Raw genomic sequence first — 23,371 nt, 5'->3', positions numbered from 1 at the left:
TCCCTGCCTCATGTGCCAACTTTCTACTAATGTGCACCCTAGGAAGGACTAGGTGGTAGCTCAGGTGAATGTGTCCTTGCTATCCATGTGAGACATCTGAAGGAAGTTCTGGGCTCTTGGCCTCAGCCTGGCCCTACCCCAGCTCTTGTGTGATTATTTGAGAATAAACCCGGCAGGAGATTATTCTGTATATATGTGTGTTTACGCATATGTCTGTCTCATTTTTTTCTCTCAAATTTTATAAATGTAAATATGTTATATATGTATATATTGATGTCAGAGCAATCCTCAAAGACTCTCTGCCTTTTGTGTTTTATTTTTCCTTAAGGTGGCATGGTGAAAAAGCTGGGGAGTGAGGCTGGAGAATATGAGATGAAATACAAAGAACAATGGGCAAAAATAGGGAAAATGAAATGAAATCCTGAGTACACATATTAACCAGTAACCTGAGGCTTAAATTTTTTTTTTTAAAGATTTATTCATTTTATTACAGCCAGATATATACAGAGGAGAGACAGAGAGGAAGATCTTCCGTCTGATGATTCACTCCCCAAGTGAGCCGCAACGGGCCGGTACACGCCAATCCGATGCTGGGACCAGGAACCTCTTCCGGGTCTCCCACGCGGGTGCAGTGTCCCAATGCATTGGGCCGTCCTCAACTGCTTTCCCAGGCCACAAGCAGGGAGCTGGATGGGAAGTGGAGCTGCCGGGATTAGAACCGGCGCCCATATGGGATCCCGGGGCTTTCAAGGCGAGGACTTTAGCCGCTAGGCCACGCCGCCGGGCCCCTGAGGCTTAAATTTAAAACAATTTTGCTTTTCTGCAGGATTTGATAATTCCTAAATTATGTATCCTAGATTAGGTCACGTAGCTCCACTGCAACTTGTTTTCCCTTACAGTCTTGTTCTCAGAACAACACCTCTCTGTTTTCTCAACAAGAAAATAATACATACTTTCTAAGTTGTTTGGAAAATGAAATAAGGTATTTTCAGAGTACTTAGTAGGGTTCCTTGAACATCCACATGCATATGCCAATTGAGAGTCATTACTGCTATTATTTTAATTATTACATTAATAAAAAACAGCAAGGGTGTTCCTTTTATTTGACATGTTGCTTTCAGTTCATTACCCTTTAATGTTTTTATATACTTATAATGTCTGCATTGAAACACGTATTTTCATTTTTTGAAGCATAATCCTTAGATGGGGTATCTCACCATTTAAATAATAAATAGGTTTAAGAAAGAAATAACAACCTTAATATAGTCTGAATTAATAATTTCATCCTAACCTACTATAAAACTTGTGTTTTAACATTAAAAGGACAATTTTTAGATACTAGAAAAGGGCTCTGGTAAAAATGTTTCAGGTTTACATCAGATTCTAGTCAACCAGCAAGATGAAAAATGCCTCAATTATTGTCAAAGTGAAAGTGGGAGAGAAAGTTTGGGTAAGATTTGTTTTTAATTATCTGAAAATCTCTAGTTTCTTCTCCAGATGACGAAAGTCTTGCTAAAACAATGGGAAGCTCAAGTGAACATTCTTTCCAGAACATACAAAATTCAGAATGTTCGTCTGTGAATCTGATTGCTAGGGGAACTGGAAACTCTTCATTTAAAAAAAGGAAAGAATTATTTATTTATTAAATTCTGTAACTAGTAGGTCTATTATCTAAATTCATTGTCAAAACAAAGGCATAACTTTTGTATTTGTAAATATGATTTCAATGAGCAAAAGAATAAATAAACCACATTTATTTATCTTAGGAAATCAAATATCATAGTTTCAGAACTCTGATCACTCAGTTCCAGGCTAAGGTCCTTGGTTTGACTATTTTCCTCCAATATAATGTTGTATTTGGTGAAGAGATAAAGCTATTTTAACCATAGCTAGAACGGAACAAATCTAAAAACGCTTTTACAACCTTACTAAGACATTAGGAAGTATTTCAACCCAAAGGGGAAAATATTCACCATATAATATTATACCTGACCCTAGAATTGGTAGAGCCAGTTCTTTTGATTGAGACAGAACCAATTTCTGCACATTTCTTTTCAATTATGCATTTAGTGATACCACAATAGTAGCTTTTACTTGATCATAATGAAAGTATTCACACTTCAGAGATTAGCAAAGAATTTCTGCTTTGCTTTATTTTAGACTTTGCAGTTAAAGTTTTACCCACACACTACTCTCTCAATCCCTTCAGTGCTGTTAGCTTGCCCCTCTATAGAACCAGAAGGCCTATTCTGCCTTGCTACCCATTGTACCTTCAGAGGTTATGTGATCAAATAGGAACTCAATAATCATCTGCTTAAAAAATGAACAAAATGCACACACAGTGAATACAATCAGAAAATATATTTTCTCTTTTAAATCTTTGAACGAAATTCAACTTATTTGCTGTATCTAAAGGCTACAGCAGGTGAAGTATAAATCAAACATTCCCTTCACAGAAGAAAGCAAAGTTTGTATTTGATTGTGAACTATTGGTTAATGACAGAAATAATATCAGATAATATACTCTAGTACTGCTTTCTATGAAAATGCATTAATAGCTTTGAATTAGACTTTTTAATTAGAAATGTAATGTATCTGAGTCATGCAAATTGTATCTTCTGGGAACTAAGATCATCATTATGGTGATCAATAAGAGGAAAATATTCAAGGGTGCATGAATATTCCCTAAAAATACAAATAAAAGCTATATTCATCCTTAAGACATTAGCTACTTTTTTTTTCATTTTAAGATACTATTATCACATTGGTAATAGGATCATTAGAGACTCTCATTGAAACCAAAAACTACTACAAAGAGAGAAGTTATGTTAGTAACATACTTTACAAATACAACATCATGCTAGCAATGATGTTAGCAACACAGCAACAAGCAGAAACCCTAAATATCAGGATAAATAAGCAAAATATGCAATGAGATACACTCTGTTTCAAATTATGCATGCTCACATAAAAGCAGGGAAAATGTTGTGCCAACACAGATGATGCAAAAACCATATAAAACTGTTGCAAAAACACTGAACACCACAAGATAACATGACAGAAAAAGCAAGCAAAGCCAGCTCTTCCACAAACCACTTAGAGAAAGGAAAGTATGGAAGCAATATTTCATGAGGTCATTGAAACGAAAATGTATTGTCTTGGACCAGTGTAGATCTTAGAAACTTAGAGATAAGGTTTATTAAAAACATTCGAGGACCCGGCATGGTGGCCTAGAAACTTAAAATCCTCTCCTTGAATGTGCCAGAATCCCATATGGGCTATGGTTCTAATCCTGGCAGCCCTGCTTCCCATCCGGCTCCCTGCTTGTGGCCTGGGAAAGCAGTGGAGGACAGCCCAAAGCTTTGGGACCCTGCACCTACATGGGAGACCCGGAAGAGCTCCAGGCTCCTGGCTTCAGATTGGCGCAGTTCTGGCCATTGCGGTCACTTGGGAAATGAATCAGAGGACGGAAGATCTTCCTCTTTGTCTCTCCTCTTCTCTGCTTATCTGACTTTCCAATAAAAATAAATAAATTTTTAAAAACAAACAAACAAACAAAAAGCCCAAAAAACCAAAATTTAACCCTTAGTGCTTGTATTGTGAGAATTTGAAGTTCTACAGGCTCCGGTTCACGTCCTGGCTGTTCCACTTCTGATTTAGCTCCCTACTATGGCACACAAGAAAGCAGCAGATTTTCAAAGTTGGGCCACTACACCCAAGTGGGAGACCTGGAAAAAGCTTCTGGTCCCTGGCTTCAGACTGGCTTAGATCTAGCCATTGGATGAATTAAGAGAGAAGATCTCATATTCTCTTTCTCTCTCCATCCTACTCTGCCTTCTAAATAAATAAATAAGTCTTTCAAAAAAGAACATAAAGTCTCAGAACTAAACAAAGTGAAAATTATATACTATAAGGGAGACATGCTACCTGCAACCTTGCACAGACACATGCTGCCTACAATCTCAATCTTCCACAGGATATACACATCACATATTTCAATGTTTTTGTATCACAGGAATGTTTGAAGATTGGCAGAAGTTTGCAATGAACAACATATAATCCAAAGGAGGCTGGTCCTGTGGTAGAGCATGTAAAGCCACCACCTTCATTGCCAGCACTCCACAAGGGTGCCGGTTAGAATCCAGGCTGCTCCACTTCTGATCCAGCTCCAGTGCTAACGTCCCTGGGAAAACAGCAGAGAAGCAGAAGATGGCCAAGCTGCTTGGGTCATTGCACCTACATCAAAGATTTGCAAGAAGCTCCTGGAACCTGGCTTTGAACTGTCTTATCTCTGGCTGTAGAGACCATTTGTGGAGTGAACCAGCAAACAGAGGATCTCTCTCTTTTTCCTCTCTCTGTAACTGTGATTTTCCAATAAACAGACAACTTTAAAAATTATTATTATTAAGACAGAGATATACAGAGGGAAGGAGCTACACAGAGAAAGATCTTCTGGCTGCTGGTTCGCTCCTCAAGAGACCACAACAGCCAGAGCTGAGTTGATCCAAAGTCAGGAGCCGGAGCTTCTTCCAGGTTTCCCATGTAGGTGTTTGGTCTCAAGGATTTGGGCCATTCTCAATGCTTTACCAGGCCAAAGGCCAGGGGGCTGATTAAGAAGTGGAATAGCCAGGACACAAACTGACACCCATGTGGGATCCCAGCAGACGCAAGGCAAGGATTTTGCCACTAGCCTATCGAGCTGGGCTCAAATACACAAATCTTTAAATAAACTGAACTATTAATTATACACTTAAACTGATTAATTATACACTTAAAACATTGACTTAAATATGCCAATAATATAAAAAAATCTTGGGGAGGGAAGGTGGGAGAGGAGGTGGAGGGGGAACTTCTATACTCACAAAACTATATTATGGAAAAAATCTAAAAAAAGAAAATCTATGAGCTGCTGTAAATTTACTCTATCCACCTTTTTAAAAAGAAGTAAGTAATACAGCTAAGAGCTAATTCACATCTAACATTGAAGTAGGTACTATTATAGGTCCAAGTTCAAAGAAGGTAAATTAGTTGCCAACACAAGATAGCTTACTAAATGATAAAAGTAAAATTTCAAATCAGGCAGTTTGCATTCAGAGTTTACACATTTGACAACATTATTTTCCTATTATCTATTCATTCAGAATACATTAAAACCTCAGAACAATATCTATCAAGTTTGAAATGAATGAAGGCTAGCACTTCTACCAAATGGGATGAGTAAATATATAATATACCAAACCTTCGACTAAGTTTCCATAATGTAATAACACATCTCCAGGCAAGTTCAGGGTACCATAAGCTTTCAAACAAAAACGGGGCTAGAAATCAAATAGTTAGAAACACAAGATTTTTTAAAAAAATATTTATTTATTTTTGTTGCAAAGTCAGATATACAGAGAGAAGGAGAGACAGAGAGAAAGATCTTCTGTCTGATGGTTCACTCCCCAAGGGACCGCAATGGCTGGTACTGCGCCAATCTGAAGCCAGGAGCCTGGAGCTCTTCCGGGTCTCCCATGTAGGTGCAGGGTCCCAAAGCTTTGGGCCATCCTCCACTGCTTTCCCAGGCCACAAGCAGGGAGCTGGATGGGAAGCTGGGGCGCCGGGATTAGAACCATAGCCCGTATGGGATCCTGGCACGCTCAAGGCGAGAACTTTAGCTGCTAGGCCACCACGCCGTGCCCAAAACGCAAGATTTTTCATGTGTTTAAAATATTTTACATAAAAGCCATAATCTCATAACCTTGTAATACAATAAGTTTAGGATTTTTATATTGCTAACAAATGAAGAGTCATGTGCAAGTCCAATTTTAATCATTGTCTCTAGAAAATCAGTAAGCACACATGTGAAAATCTATCACACTATGGATTAGTAGTTGGTTTGCCTGAGCACTCATGAGCAAATATTAATGTCACATTTAAGATTTGAAACTTCTAAATACTTCATGAGATTTAAATCTATTCAATCCAAAATTAGGAATTTACTTGAGAACACTGTCTATGATTACTCAATGCAGTTACTTCCTAAGGGGTTGCCAAAAATAACAATAGCAAGCAACTGAAAAAATACACTCACTCTAGTTTTGGCATCAATCTGACCACCTCGGTCCAACAGGAGCTTCACCATGTTTGTGTTTCCCCTCTTGGAAGCCACGTGCAGAGGAGTGATTCCATTCTACGACAAGGAAAGACCAAACAGGAGCAGGCTGGGTGTGACAGGACATGATTAAGAATACAGAAGTGATTATGATCTATGCAGTAATCTCATCCACGTTTTCATGGTCTCAGTGTCTTTGAATTTTAAGGAACAAAGAAATATTCAAGGCCACAAAGCCTTATATGGCTAGAGAATGGGAAAAACAAGGAACGTAATTGCATAAATAAGTTAGTAGCTACAACTTACATATGGAGTGTCACGTCATAGTCAAGAGGCAAAGGAAGCACTTTTGTACAACTCAAACAAAATTTCAAAATCTATCTAAGATATAGCCCAAGCATTAAGTTTTTCTCTTACATCTATGCACTTAAAAATCTAACATATTCAAGTTTTCTGTGCTTCAAAGTGGGATATGAACAGACATAGCAATATTCAATTAAAAAGTGATGCTTAAAAACATCTTTAGTAAATAATTCTGTAATTAAAAAAGAAAGCAGCCCAATGTATTTCCAATAAAGAAGATAAATGGCAGAAACATTGTACAAATTAGTTATTCCTATTTTATTTGTTATCATATGTCATTATTGAAAAATATATTTGTGATTTTTTTATGTTGTTTAGGTACTAAAATATCACTCTGGTTTACACTAAATACATTGATTTTTATAATTAGCATTATAGTAATTTTTTCCCAATATGAACATACCATTAAACATGTAACTCCCACATGATGTCTTGCATGCTACTTTTGTAAGATTCTTTAAATGATCATATTTCTAATTCATTAAAGTGACTCTGTCAAACTTTATGTCCTATAATTATCCTAAGACACACTACTTAAATATTTTGCATCTGATGTTTTAATGGTTACATTGTTTATCTACTTGAAATTGCATATTCATTTTTCTTGGCATGACCTTGGGAAATAGCTTCAACACGACAGCAGAATTAACAGTCTCCTTAACTACAGTTATTTGTGGGCCTGTGAGTTAACAACATTTCTTGCTTTTCACTACCTGATAGGAAAAAGCACAGGGCCAGCAAAAGAAAATAGAAATAAAAGCTCTAAGAAAACCCCTGAAATTCAATTTTACTTTATTAAAATATCCATAGTGATCCACAGTGGGAAATTAGTTAAGTCCATACCCTGGCGGTGAAGTCCACAGCAGCTCCTCGGTTTAGAAGCAGAGTTGCCACATTGACATTGCCATAGTGTGCAGCTATGTGCAAAGGGGTAAAACCACTCTACAGGGAAAAAGATGAGTCTCAGTCAAGCACTTCTATTCTACATAGGTGATTAAGCCACATCACCTAGTAAATTTCGACCTCATGCAGGTACCACACAATTCAGATAAAAAAAAATGCCTTGATTAGAATGTAAATTTTAGTGTCATAAAGCAGGAAATAACTGATCATATACCAAGGTAAATAAATATCCTACACTTTTGGCAACATTATTTTTAATTACCTTATCCATTCAATATATTTTTCGTTTACAATAAGCCATGTTTCTTGAGTAGGTTTAGTATATTAAAGAAAATCAAAATATAATTATAAAACATGGGATTCCATCCTTAGGATTAACCACACTAATAGTAGAAATGTTTTTAGAAAAAGATTAAAAGTCAGCTTTTTGTTTTGTATATTTTATTTAAAAAAAAAAGCACTGATTAATATCACATCTCAGGAACCATGAAAATATGTTGAAAAATTCTTACAAATTATTCAACACTTTTTATAATCATGAAATTTCTATCCTTTTTCATGACTTAGGACTTTGCCGTTACAATAAAAAAGGACTATAACCCCATATATCTAATTTAATTTTCCATGAACTTTATGCACCCTCAAGATTATCAAATAAGTCCCCTTGTTTTCCATACTTTTTATTACTTAATAAGAGATAATGGGGAAAAAGAATATCAATTGACTGTCACATCCTTTGATTTTCAGGTTATTTTCTATTATTATTCTATATCAGATTGTTTTTTAAGGGATACTTTCTAGAAGGGTTGGAATGATAGCCCAACTAGTTGCTCCCCAGTCTGCAAGTGCCAGCATCTCCTATACGCCTGCCAGTCCGTGCCCAGGTGCTCCACTTCCACCCACTTACTTGCTTATGGCCTGGCAAAGCAGCAGAGGATGGCTCAAGGTATTTGGCCCCTACCCCCATGTGAGAGATCTGAAAGTAGCTCCTGGCTTTGGAATGCTCTTACCATTGTAGCCTTTAGGAAAGGAACCAATGAATATAATTTCTTCCTCTACGTCTTTCCTCTCTCAATAAATTTTTTTTTGGTAAAAAAAAAAAGATTTATTTATATTGGAAAGGCAGATCAGATGTACAGAGAGAAGAAGCGACAGATAAATAGATCTTCTATTTACTGGTTCACTCCCCAAATGGCCACAATGGCAGGAGCTGAGTTAATCCGATACAGGAGCCAGAGTCAGGAGCTTCCTCCAGGGTGACCACACATGCATAGGGGCCCAAGGCTTTAGGCCATCTTCTGCTGCTTTCTTAGGCCATAAGTAAGGAGCTGGATGGGAAGTAGAGCAGCTGGGACATGACCCAGTGCCCACAAGGGATTCTGGCACATGCAAATCAAGGACTAGCTACTAGGCTACCACACTGGGTGCAAGCTATTGTTAGTTTGCATCTACATGCTACCAACCATTCATGTTGGAAGGAAAGAAAGATTAGTCCATAAGCTAGTAATTATTTTATAAAATCCCAAATTTTTAAATTTTAGGAAATAATTGACTGATTTTTTTTCATTTTCATCTTGAAATTTCCTGTCACCCAGACACAGCTTGAATCCATGTCTATTATTCAAGTCACAAATTTAATTTTAGGAAAACATGATGACTCCTGCTTAGTTATTTTCAAATCAAATATAGTAATATTATTTTTCATATTTGCAGACACAAACTAAATTATTGTCTAACAGCCTCGTTGGTCATCTCAGATAATACTTCCGCCTGCGTGCCATCTGTACAGAATTCTCCCCTGGTTAACATGGAGGTGGGAGATGCGGGGGAGGAACCTTCTTTACTATTCTTTTCTTTTCAAAGGAATATTTAATACTCAATAGTTTTCCACCCAAACTTCTGTTTTTATAATATGTACAGACAATAATATTTTCCCCCAAATTATCTTAATCACCAAGGAACACCTACAGATTAAAAGTGTTAAAATGAAGAATTAAGATCAATGATTATAGTTTTAGTCAAGAAATTTCACCAAGCCTTTTTTTTCCCTCTCTCTCTAACCTGGATTCCATGCACATATAAGGAGCAAAAGAAATACTACGAATAACATATGGACATTGTAATAGGTAGATGAACTACTAAATAAGTGAGCAGCTTTAGAAACGTGACTCTTGCAAAAAAACTCCAGTGTGAATGTCCAAAGGTCCACAACTTGCACAAGGCCACAGCAGCCTGATTGAAAGAGATGCAAGTTTAAGGAAAGCCTGGGCAAGCCAAGCATGCTACCTAGTCACCGGCCTTTGAAGGTAGACTAAGTTTCTATCGCAGATTTTGAACAGTGTTGGTATCAGTGCTTCCCTATAGCAATCATCAAAGAGAAATTATGTGTTCATGTGCACACACACACACACGCCCTGTTGAGAGGCTTCTGAATTTAATGCTTTTCTGGATTGGTGTGACCTACTATAGTATGTGAAAAACAGATGATCTCATGATAAGTACTTTAAGACTTAACAGAAAAAACAATAGCTTTGTTTATGCACACTAAGTGCACTGATGAAATATAGGATGGTAAAGAAAAATTCATAAAGGAAAACAAAAGGGCAACTATGATTAGATAAAAAGATAAAATATGGTGGTACAAAAATCACCCTATCTTTTTCTCCTAACTATATTCTGAGAATTCTGAGTAAGAAAAGAAAATATCTCTTTGCAAAAAATTAATAGTAAAGCTCATTCATTAGAATACATATTAAGTAAAAATCTTATTTAAGACTAATAAATTACATAATTTTATCAGTTAAATAACTTCAAATACATGTTACATCAAATGCATTTGAATTATCAAACATTTCTTAATTATGAAAAAAATGTTCCACCTTAATTTCCCATTAATGGAATTTTAATCATTAGTATGAATTAGTGAGCATTTATTCTTATTGAACAAAAGCTAAAAATAAATTTTAAAAATAGAGGTAAACTTTGGTATGATCACAATACTGTACCTCGGTTGTCCTATTCACCATCATCTGAAGCAGTGTTGGGTGAGAAAAGAGGGAACACAATTACAAAATTAAGGAAACAGCCAATATGTTCACTGCAGCTGGGTATGCTATTGCAACATGCAAAATGCAATCTACCAAGAAAAGAGGTCCCCAAACACTGCAGGAGTCATTTTTGCTTTCTAATTCTTTTTTTTTTCTGACTATAAACAAAAGAAGGAAATAGATTTCTAAAATTTTAAACCCCGTTTTAAAAGCAAATTATCTTGAAATTTATTTATTGATTACTTCTTTATTTTTTTGGTTACTGTACCCAATAGAAGTCCCCTTCTTTCTGAAATACCGCTGGAAAATCATTTATCTCTTTTCGTGACCAGAAGTAAATTTGCATCATCACCAAGGCCTACTCCTGATTCATTGCCCGGGCGGCCTCTGGCTGCAGGAGAGCTCCTTCCCTCAGGCGTGTTCAGCTTTTACCTTGGATTGTACGTCAGCATTGTGATCGTTCTGGAGCAGGAGTGCGGCAGATTTGGTGTCGTCTTTCCTCGCGGCAATATGCAGGGCTGGCAGTCTGACTTTGCCCTTGGTGTCATTCTCCAATAGAATGGCCACCGCCTGGTTATGTCCTTGCTGGAGTGCCACAGCGAGAGGAGTAAAGCCATCCTGGAAAACATGGAGCAAGAAAATCTGTTGGCTTTTGGATGTTTGGAAATTCATTCCGTGTAATGACACCACGCATTTTTACAACAGTGAGCAAGAGAGTCAAACGAAAGAGTGAAACACGATCTTGCAGATCAGCAGCACAACATATTTTCGGCATTTAGAATACTGTACACAAGTTTAAGCCAATTCGTTTCCTAATTTCTATTCTACACATTTTGAAAAACATCCTAATGAAACATATTACACATAGCCAGTGCCTCAAATACATGCTTAAAATGAGAAAATAAAGATTAGGACCAATCCAAAGCAATGTTCACTAATGATATGGAAACAAATACGAAGGCATAACGCATGGAAACCAAATCTAAATAAAAAATAACAGCAGCCAAGTCAGGGACAGAAAATATACTTTTTTCAGGCAAAGTTCTAAACATTTCCATAATGATTGGGAGCTATAAAAATCATGGTAGATGCAGTGATCCATCAACACTAAGTTTTGGAAGTTTGGAGCAAACTATGACATAAAAAAATCCCTGCAATATTATCCTAGCAATAAATTCTGTACATAATAGCCATCTTTTATATTGCTTAGATCATTTAGATATGAAATTACATGTGCTTGGTAATATGAAACCACCAATTTGTCAATTCTGAAATTAAGAAGGAAGTAAAATCACTGGGTAATGAAAAGAAAACTCTTAGGGTCAAATAGATAATCGTAATAGCAAAGTTGGACATCCTTGCTTTAGTTTCAGTTTAAAAAAAAAAAGTATTTTGCTCCCAGAAAGGTGACATGTGATTACAAGAGTATAAATGCTTATACACTCTAGGTTCTAAGTAAAAACTTCCACTAATCTGAAAATATATAGAAACAAGTCTCACAACCAGAAATTTCTCTGCATAAAGAAAAGAAATGATGACAGCATTTGAAGACTACTTTCTAGAGATGGTGGTAATGTATTGAAACAACTTTGCTTTCAATAATAGAAATTTTTTAAGGTAAATGTAAACTTTTAAGTAAAGTTAATTTTCCTCAAGTTATTTGTGCTGTGACTGTACTACATGATTTTTTTCCTTTTTATAAAGTTGGAATTTTAAACAGATAACTGAATAAAACAGTAAAGCGTGTATTTTTTTAAAACAAAATTTAGCTTAAACTTATACATTTGTTTAGTATCAATCAAATACTCTGTGAACAAGTGAAGTATAGACTTACCATTTACTTATTTAATTTGTATTGCCCACAACATTGTGATAATTCATATTAAAAGTGTGCACCTTATTTTTAAAAAAATTTATTTATGTAAAGGAAACAAATTCCACATATTTTACATACATAGTTTTAAGAACTTAACAATATTTCTTACTTTATACTCTCTCCCTCCTTCACTACCTCCGTCTCTTTTGCTTCTGTTCTTACTTTTTAAAAATGTCTACAATGATATACTTTAATTTACCTTATAATCATAAATATAAAAAAGCACTCCATTAAATAAAGAATTCAAGTAGTATGTAGAAAAACCACTGTTCCTCAAGAGTGTAGACAAGAACCAAAATCTAAAAATGTTAACTTTGCTTAAATATATTACACAGTTTTTGTACTCTGCATATTACCATAAATAAGGCAAAACAATTGTCTTTCAGGGACTGGCTTATTTCCCTAAGCGAAGTGGTCTCAAACAGAAACTCTTTTGTTGCAAAGGACAGCATTTTACTCTTTCAATGGCTGAGTAGTATTTGTTAGTATCCCATTACACATTACAATTATTTTTTAGCTATCAGTTGATGGACATCTGCATTGATTGCATATCTTAGCCATTAAAAAATGTGTGTTTTGTGGTTTTTGCTTAGAGATGAGGAATTTGCTGGCAGAAAAGACCCTTACTTGAAAGTTTTTAACCCTCAATTTTGGCAATATTATTCAAGAAGGAAGAAAAATAGAGCAATAAAAAATATAGAAATGGTAATGAAGAAACGGAGAAGTCCTTTCAGAAAATCTAATTTTGGGTCACCTCCATGTGGATTTTCTTCTAATCTATAATTGATGCTAGAAGGCTGCATATTTGAAAGGACCTTTTATTCTTAAATTCTTATATACTTATATACTCAAGGACTGTAATTAATTCTATGAACATGAAACCCAAAAATAAAGTTGAATAGTTCATTTTCAATCATTAATTGACCAATGCCAATTACTATAGTATAAGATATTATATAACTTTAAATATATCTTCTCAGATATGATTCTTATTGCCATATTGGGTGATCCCATATGATCTAATTTTCAAGTGGGCAGAATGTCTTGATTAGTAATTAGCTGTTACAATTTAGGGAGACCAATCAGTTCAAGATAGGACCATTCTTATGATACATGCACATATGTGCTCAAGAGACTGCTAGAAGATATTTTAGCAATACAACCTAGACTATCAAATGACAATCAACTATATAGCACTGGAAATATGTTATTGTTACTGTTGTTATTTTTCAAAATAACACACTTAAAACACATGTGTACATATGCATTTCTTGATAATTCTTAAGGCCAGTGGTGAGGTTTTAATTAAGTCAATATACACTCAATTGGGGAAAATTAAACGTAACTATTTAAATGGTATTTAAATAAATGAAACAACCAACAGATTTGCCTGTCTAATCAGATGGAATACCTGTTACCACCCCTATTTTAAGAATTTTAAACATATATATTTAATCTAACACTTTTTGAAATATTAGACTAATCAATAATTCTGCACACTACAGTCACATTTTGTTGTATCACTTAGATAAAAAATTTCTTGCACTAAGTGATGTAAAAAAATCAATCCCTACACTAAGCCCTAAACCCCAAACACTAAGCATTAATCCTAACCCCATCTGATTCATTTGTCAGAGCTTTGGCTTTGTGGAAGTCAGGCAGAATTTGAATGTTCTGAGGATGGCAGAGTAACAGAGCGTCCACCAATGCAATGTATCATGAGTAACCTGGCCTCCACCAATGCAGTGTACCTAACTGATCGAAGTGCTTTAGAGATTCAGTCCAAGGAGCTGTGCAACAGTTGAGAATGCCAGTGAGCTGTGTCACCCTAAGCCATAACCAAAAATATTGCCTGTTTTCTGAATAAAAGAACTGCATTGTGAAATATCATTCTGGTATTGATTTGGTATATCATTCTGCTGGCAAGGGAATAAACAATCTATAGGATTGCTTATTAACACTTATTAATACAGACCCCTCAAGGGTCCGGGTGCAAAGCTACAGTCTCATATTGTTACTCAAGCTGTGTCTGCAGATACTAACATGCTACTCATGGACAGAATTAGTATCTAAGGGAGAAAAAAAAGCCCAAATCATAAAAATCACATTGTGGCAAGTGTGTGAAATCTGTGAGTGTCAAATAGAGAACATGAAAATCTATCATTCTGTACTGAGCAAATGTTTTTTCCAGTCATTAGCAGGACATGCTGTCTCATTAATAGTAATCTCCTGCCATTTTCCCCAAACAAATGAGAATAACTGTTGAAACACTGCTGCAATTGACTTCATGAAGAGTTATCTCACAAAGGCATGGAGGATAGATTGAATGGGCTTTAATGACCTCTCCTTCTGATGGATCAGAGAAGGGAGTTACGTTTATTCCAACTAAAGATTTCATTGTCCATAAAGGAAGCCACAATAAGCATCAAAAATTCACAGGCTGCTTGTGGGTCACATGCATCGACCAGCCCTCTTTCACACAGGCCAGGAGTTGAGCAATTTTATTGGCAGGGTTACAGAGAATGAACGAGGAAGACTGAATCCTGGTTGGAGGAGGAAAGGAGGGGTATGACTCAACAGAGCTCACTTTACTCTTCTCCAGTGTCTCTCACTTCAAAGCTTTTCATAGTACCACCCTCCAACGTTTTCCATTAGTGCATGGGATGGCAGAGAGTTCCTTAAAAATCACTCTCATGACCCATCCCAACACCCATTTGTAGATCTGCCTCTGGAAAAATGACAAGAAAAATAGGAGCAGTCTTCAACAAGTTCTTGGAAATGCATATTAAGAAAAAACTACAGAGATTTCAAACTGCTTTTGCACAAAAATATGATTGACACTAAATACCAGTGACCTAATCCCATTCTCCAACAACTTTAAAAAATACCCTCTTACAAACCAAGTTCGTATTAGGCAGACATGCACAGAGCAGGAAGTAATGCTACATGAGTTCCTGTGTACACCAACTCCTTCAAGATGTTCCAAAGCCTTTGAAGCTGGAGTGGTTGTGAACATTCTATTCAGTTGTTGCTGAAATTGTAGTCACACAACCACATATCACAGCTCACGCTTCTTTATGAACAGCTTTTTGTACTAAAATAGCCCTCTTGACACTGAACAAATGCTTTTGAATTTTTTCTAATGGTTAAAAATGTGTTCCTTTGAAATTGTATTAGATTCTAACAAATGTTAATTAAAATAAATTGGAAAATTTTATTATAACATAATATTAGAATGTTGCAAAGCTCCTGAAATCTAGAATATAGCAAAGGGATGGAAACATGATTTCATATAAGAATAAATTGACATGAATCTAAAATGAAGGCACATACTCATGGAACTAAATACACAAAGCAAAAGTTTATTGGTTCTTGGTCACTGCTATAGTTTGTAAAAGTCATATGAACATCCTCATCATATTTCAGACAAGGTAGTATAGATTATTTACAGATGAGTATTAAGAAAATGGACAATAAGGTCAAAGAATTTGAGTGACTACATCTCACAGTCTTACCTCTGTAGCAGTGCTCTGATTAGCTCCATTTTCCAGCAAATACTTTACAACATCAATGTGGTTCTCTTGGGCAGCCATATATAAAGGAGTAAAGCCATTCTGAGGACAGGAAATAAAAAAAAAAAAAAGAATGACATCATCAACTGTGTAAAATTTAAACCAGGCAAGAAAATAACAGGAAAAGAGAATACTATAAAGTAAACATTTGAAATGCTGAAGCTGTATGACACACTCTCATACGGAACAGATGACTCACATATTTACCATAGTAAAGCCAGATAAAATTGGGAGGATTGAATACTCATGCAAAATTCCTAAAGGAATGAGGTCAAAGACATAGGGAAGGAATATTCTTTTAATTTTCTATCTTCATTCACTGCCAGAAATTCACATTTTTCCTCACTCAATGCCTTTTTAATTATACATATATATAATATATTTATATTATATATAAAACAATGTATATATAATATAAATATTTTATAAGTTCTTTATATATATATAAGTTCTTTACTGTATTTGAGGGTTTTATTATCCATATAATTTGATCATCTATAGAATCCTCACTGTGTATAGTATGTACCTAAAGTAGTATTTGTATACTGATGTCATTTGTGTTTATTAATCATAAATTATTTAGACAGACTACCATTATCTCGAATGCACAGGTTGGTTAGCATCCTTAGGGATGTGCATTATTATTCACACCAGAAAAGTCTCAGAGAGATGATAAATTCAACTGAAAATGTGCAAGTATACATTGGGATGTCTTTTTTTAACTTAGTGAAATATATGCTTTAATGAGAAATTACAAGTGAAATACTTTGAACTATTTAACACACAAGACATCTAGAATATTGAAATTATATATTAAATTTATAGTGTGCTTAGAATATATTGAAGTTCAGTCAAATCTTCAGTTAACTGTATGGGAATATTCATTTAATGGAATGTTTGTAGCACGTTTTCAGGGTCTGACATCTCCAAAATCTTCTAAGATGATGTTCCCCAACTAAAAGGTTAATCACACAATGGAAGAAATTTTATTTTAATATTACTCTGTAGAACAAACCATTTATAAGACAAAATATTGGGTTTTTGTTTCAAAATTAAACACATATTAAGTTTGGAGTTTGATATTTAGTGAACATTTGGATGTCTTAACTGAAGTAGCATGATTTATGCTAGGCATCTTGTTATTTTTAAGAAGTCATGCTGAAATTGTATCATTTACTTTCATATTCATTCACTCATTTATTTTTTAAAAATGCTTCCACTGACAGGTGGGACATAACAGAAAAATTAGACAGATACATGAACCCTATGGATGGCAGGCCATTATAAAACTAAAATGCTATTATGAAGTCATAGACAAAAATTCTTTGAAATTTTATAACATGAGTTTAACACTAAGGTTAAGTGATCAATCTTTCCTTTTATTAGCTATGTATGAATGTGATAACTTAGTATGGAAAAAATTTCCACAATTTTAATAACAAAGAAAACATGTGCAAAGAAGTCATAAACTCTTTTTTTTTAAAGATTTATTTATTTTTATTGGAAAGTCAGATATACAGAGAAGAGGAGAGACAGAGAGGAAGATCTTCCGTCCAATGATTCACTCCCCAAGTGAGCCGCAACGGCCGGTGCGCACCAGTCCGAAGCCGGGAACCAGGAATCTCTTCCAGGTCTCCCACACAGGTGCAGGGTCCCAATGCATTGTCCCATCCGTGACTGCTTTCCCAGGCCACAAGCAGGGAGCTGGATGGGAAGTGGAGCTGCAGGGACCAGAACTGGCACCCATATGGGATCCCGGGGCTGCTTTCAAGGTGAGGACTTCAGCCACTAGGCCACGCTGCCAGGCCCATAAGTCATAAACTCTTAAACTGTAATATAATTCTTTAAAACCATACCAGAGTCTTAAACATAAATGATTAGCCTCTCAAATTTGCCATGCAAAATTGAGAAACACAGATGAGGGCTCAAGGATTTTAAAACATTAATAAGGGAGGAAAGGTAATTTTTTTGAAATATGAAGTAAACCCTTCATTGTATAGAAACACATTCAAAATGGCCAAGATCTGACAAAATATAAAGGCAGCACTTAAAAGTGGAACAACTAAAGTCATGTTTAAATCCAATTATAAAGAAAATCTGCAGGCTTCAAATAGTGGAGTAATATTGTTAAGAGGAATGAGTTAGCAGCGTTGCAGAATTCAGGAATAACTTGCTAGCTGGATAGCATATTTTTTAAAACACAGCAATCAGGTGAAGCCTGTGTATTTAAAGAACACTGAAGAGGTGGCAGAAGGATGGAATTAGAGATTCAAAGGAAGGGAAAGCCACAGAAGATGGTTAAAAACAACGAGTGGGTGTGGAATGGCATTCTTTCATGACAAGTAAAAGGCAGGCACGCAGTAAGAGAAAAAGAGCTTTAAAAAGAGTAAATGAACTTGCTAACGTGCTCTCCCCTGATAGAATCTTGCAGGATGAACTCAAACAAAGGGGAATATATACAAATTGCCAGGGTAGCAGAGGGAGGAGCTATACTGACCCCTGCCTAAGAAATGTCCCATATTCAGTTCTGAGCAGTAGAGCGATTTCCTTTCACTTGGCTAAGCACAGGATCCCTAAGACATCAAGGACATGCATGCATGACCCTAAAGCAACCTGACTTTAAAATCATGTATCAAGCACTCAATTACCCAGAATCCCTGTCTAGTGTCACTGAGTATGTTTCCAGTCCCATCTCTGACTTCTTTGTCATTGGTGTGTATAGCCTTTGATAAACTGAATAACATCCTCCCCCCTTATATAAATCCACACCTTAATCTGGGACCTATAATTGCTACTTTATACAGGAAAAGGAACGTTGTGGTTCTGGTTCAGTTAAGGATCTTCTAATGGGGAGACCATCCTGGGTTAGTCAAGAGGGCTTGAGGCAATCACAGAGATAGGAGAGAGAGGCAGAAGGTCAGAAAGGAGAGAAATACTGGACTCTCAGTTCTCAAGATAGAGAAGAGGCCGTGGTCGAAGGAATGCAGATGTAAAAGCTGGAACAGGCAAAGAAATCAATTCTTACTAAAGTCTTCTAAGGAAACAGAAATGCCAACACCTTGCTTTTATCGCTGTAAGAGTAATAGAAGACAATCAAAGAATACATTTGTGATGTTTCAAGCCATTGAGCTTGTAATAATTTGTTATAGTAACAATAGAGAGCTAATGCACACCCCATGAGTTCAGCTAGGGAAGGTATGGATAGACGATTAGCTCTTCAACATGTTCAGGCTGGGTTGCCCACACATTTGCATGGGGTGCTCCTATGGAAGGGATGCAACCAACAGAGGGACACTAAGAAGGTCTAGCTCTGGCCAGGGGCCCAGGATCAGCTCTCCCTCACCTCAGTACTTTGTGAAACTCCAGAGCTTCTAAGAAATTTAAATATGAGCCTGTCATACTCGACATACTAAATAGTTTGTTGGCTTGAAAAATGAGGGGTCTTCAAAAAAGTTCATGGGCAATGGACATTATGGAAAAAGCTATGTATGAATTTCCACATTTTTGGTACCAAAGTAAATATTTTAATTCCATATTTTTATGAATTTTCAAAGCACCATCTTATAGCTCTCAATTTTAAAAAGGATATTGGATGTGAGCCTCGTTTTTACGCTTGTTACCGCTGGGATGGAGAGGTAGAACGGGCAAAGATACAGGTTGACAATACACAGGATACAAAGGGGAAAGCGCCATTATAAACAAACACCCAGCCTCTGGTGGGAAAGTGTATCAAGAATACCATCTGTATGGCTTGTATGCTAACAACAGCATCCAGAGCCTTTAGCAGAGTAGGGGAGGAAATCTGATCAACAACAGAATTAAAAATCCAGAATTAGCTGGATATTATCTACTATGAAATGTTTTGAATATCTCTCCTAAATTTTAGCTATTATGTCTCCTAGTTTGTCTGAGACATTCTCAGTTTATGTGTCATATCTTGGAGAAATTATTTTTAAAAAAGATTTATTCTTTTTATTGGAAAGGCAGATGTACAGAGAGGAGAGACAGGGAGGGAGATCTTCCGCCACTCCCCAAGAGACCACAATGGCTAGAGCTGCGCCAGTCCGAAGCCAGGAGCCTCTTCCGGGTCTCCCACTTGGATGCAGGATCCCAAAGCTTTGGGCCATCCTCCACTGCTTTCCCAGGCCACAAGCAGGGAGCTGGATGGGAAGCAGGGCTGCTGGGATTAAAACCGACACCCATACAGGATTCTGACACGTTCAAGACAAGGATTTACCTGCTACGGTACCATGCAGGCCTGAGAAATTATTTCATAGTGTCTCAGCTTGCATGCCAATTGACCTAATCTTATGTCTAATACTTTGAATACTGCTGCAACATTGGTGTGGTTGTTCCCATTTAAACTGAAGCAGGGGAGGCTCAAATACTTAGCAGACACAAAGTCTCACAGCTAGTAAGTGAAACTGGGAGTGGCAGATAAATGTCATTCTTCCTGACAGGGAGGTGGGGTTTTATCCCCTGTGTATGGATGCACCTCAGCCTGCATGTGAGGTGGAGTGATCAGTAGAAACAGCAAGGAATGTCTAGGATCATCCTACTACATTGCCCTACTTCTATGGAGTTTCACATGTGAAATCCAAGTACACACATTTTTCAAGGCACTCATTTTCTGAAATTCCCTTTCGAAGTTGGTTAAAGGGGATGCAAAACAACTGAATGGTTTTGGGTATGGAGTATCACAGATATATCTGCATTTCAGAAAATGCACTCTGTGGGTAACAGATGCCTAGGCCTGTAGGAGGCAAGAATGGAAGCCCAGAATTAGCCTGAAGGAAACACGAGCCAAAATATCTTGGTCAGAAGGCCTCACACACACAAAAATGTGTGAGGTAAGGCAATAAACATTTACTCCAGGTTCTAAAGTTGTGGGGATTATACTTTCTGAATTTGTTACTATTTAACAAAAAACAGACTACATGAGATCATGACCCACACCTCTTAGAACAGCACCAAGACCCTCATGAAGTTTATACTGAAGCAGTGATCTCCATACATCAATTGTCTAATAACAGAAATATTTGCCTTTGTGTGCATGCACTCCTGTTTATTCTAAAACAATCTGATTTTTCTAAATATGTTTTTCTAAAATAGTCTGCATGCATGTCAGTATGGAAATGTATGTCTTCCTGTTGGGATAAAGAGTCTATGAGATCCACAGTGCAGACTGACAGGTTGCGAGTACAGTGCTGCAGGAGTTCCAGGAGTTCCAGTGTGAGCAGCAGATGACTCTGGAAGCTGAGTGTTAGATATTTGTTAAACATTAGATATGTCCAAAGAATTATTAATAACTTTAGCCTTGCATGTACTTAATCAACAAAAGGTATTTAGAAGCAGATTTTGACATTCAACTGAGCAGTTAAGATGTCCAAGTCTTGGGCCCGGCGGCGTGGTCTAGCGGCTAAAGTCCTCGCCTTGAAAGCCCCGGGATCCCATATGGGCGCCGGTTCTAATCCCGGCAGCTCCACTTCCCATCCAGCTCCCTGCTTGTGGCCTGGGAAAGCAGTTGAGGACGGCCCAATGCTTTGGGACACTGCACCCGCATAGGAGACCTGGAAGAGGTTCCAGGTTCCCGGCATCGGATCGGCGCGCATCGGCCCGTTGCGGCTCACTTGGGGAGTGAATCATCGGACGGAAGATCTTCCTCTCTGTCTCTCCTCCTCTGTGTATATCTGGCTGTAATAAAATGAATAAATCTTTAAAAAAAAAAAAAAGATGTCCAAGTCCCATATCTGATGACTGAGTTTGATTCCTGACTCCAGCTCAGAATTTTAGCTTACTGTCAATGCAGACCACTGGAAGACAGTGGTTGTGACTTAAGAACCCCACCCCTGCTATCCTTGTGGTAGACATGGCTTTCATTTCCAGCTCTTGGCTTTGGCTGTTGCAGGCATTTGTGAATGGTGCCAGGAGGAAAAGGATTTCTTCCTCTTTCTTCTGTCCAAGTAAGTTTAGCAATTCTTCTCTGCTGGGAATTTTGTCCCGCTTTAGTGATCCAGAAACAAAGAATTCACAGTCCAGAGCCTCAGATGGACAGTGAAACAACTACTAAATGATAGGCCAGTAATACATATGTAATTAAAGATCATAGATAGATGGATAGATAGATAGATAGATAGATAGATAGATAGATAGATAGATAGATAGATATTGAGCATAACGAGGACACAGATGGTCACAAAAGGCAATGGGTAAATAAATTATATGTAAAGGAAATCATGGAAATGATTCAGTTTGTACTGAGTCACAAAACTGCTGATGCTACATAGAGAAGCAAAAAAGGTATTTTAAACACCATGAGATGGCATTTCAAAACAGCAGGCATATGAGGACCAGTAAATAATTCAATGTAAGGAGAGAAGGAGGAAGCTGAGAAAGGCAGGGACTTCATTCTGTTTTGTGAAAGAGTAGAAATTTTATGCTAAAAGCTTTGGGAGTCACTGGTTTTTAAACAGGGGCTTGAATGACCACATTTGCATTTTAAAGAGATTACTTTGCCAGGAATTGGAAAAGGGCCAAGCTATAATCTAGAAGGCTGGGAAGGAAGGTTTTTGTAATAATCTTATGAGAAATGAGATTTAGAAATAATAATATGATTTGGGTATGTTAAAATGTAATTTGTAATTTAGTATTCATAAATGTATATTCTAATTAACAATTGGATTAGATATGGTATCAGTCTGTATTATTCATTGACATTAGTTATCACATTTATTAAAGTTATAAAGCTTCACCTAAAATCTAGAAATCATACTGTATTTTAGAAAAATCAAACACTAACAGTTTCACAAAAATTTCCATTACATTAATATTACAACTATGAATCATTAATAAGCTCCAGTTATTGATGAGAATCTCTGTTGGCTATTGGATCCTGACAAACTGAATAAAATGTATTGATTTTGTCTAACTACTTATTAAATATAGATTGACTGAAGTTTTAAAAACACCTTTAAAGCAAACATCTTCATTGACATTTACATGTCATTTCAAAGAAATTGAACAGAAATAAATAACATCAGAAGGCAAATGTCAGGTTTTGGACAAGGACTGCAGTTCTAAGAGCTATTATTTTTGATTTTAAGGATCTTAACTTTTTGGCCTTAATTTTGTTAGGCCCTTACAGGAATAAAAGAATTAGTAGTTAGTCAACTTGAAACAATTGATCATATGAACTTAGTTTTATTTCAATATAGGAGTCAGTATTTCTATACAATGTAGAGTCTATATTTAAAACATCAGATATATTCTAAAAACTTTGAACTTAGGCACTGGACAAGGTGTCCTTGTGATCAACAAGCAGAAAATATAACAGGATTCACAGAACGGATCTTTTAGAATCATGTGATGCTCATGATATACTCTAATTGCCAAAGAAGAAGCATGGATAATAAACACAGGTAAACACCATGCAAAAATGCACCTTAAAAAAAATTCTTGGGGACTACTTTGTGGCATAGTGTTAAGCCCTGCCTGCAATATCAGCATTCTGCATCAG

At 36.5% G+C, this 23,371-nt stretch overlaps 1 protein-coding gene across 1 annotated transcript in view; it reads right to left on the bottom strand.

The window, feature by feature from the left end:
- ANK2 (ankyrin 2) overlaps nt 1–23,371 on the bottom strand; it is a 216,415-nt gene that overhangs the window by 116,792 nt on the left and 76,252 nt on the right. Inside the window, exons 5-9 of the mRNA XM_058666952.1 lie at nt 15,799–15,897; nt 10,840–11,025; nt 10,366–10,389; nt 7,301–7,399; nt 6,074–6,172 (exon numbers count right to left, since the gene is read on the bottom strand). Coding sequence (XP_058522935.1) covers nt 6,074–6,172; nt 7,301–7,399; nt 10,366–10,389; nt 10,840–11,025; nt 15,799–15,897 — 507 coding nt within the window. The remainder of the gene's footprint in view (nt 1–6,073; nt 6,173–7,300; nt 7,400–10,365; nt 10,390–10,839; nt 11,026–15,798; nt 15,898–23,371) is intronic.

Source organism: Ochotona princeps, chromosome 7, assembly GCF_030435755.1.
Source record: "Ochotona princeps isolate mOchPri1 chromosome 7, mOchPri1.hap1, whole genome shotgun sequence".
Classification (NCBI taxonomy): Eukaryota; Metazoa; Chordata; class Mammalia; order Lagomorpha; family Ochotonidae; genus Ochotona; species Ochotona princeps.
The sequence above is the reverse complement of the archived record's forward strand: the minus strand, read 5'-3'. Positions and strand labels throughout refer to the sequence as shown.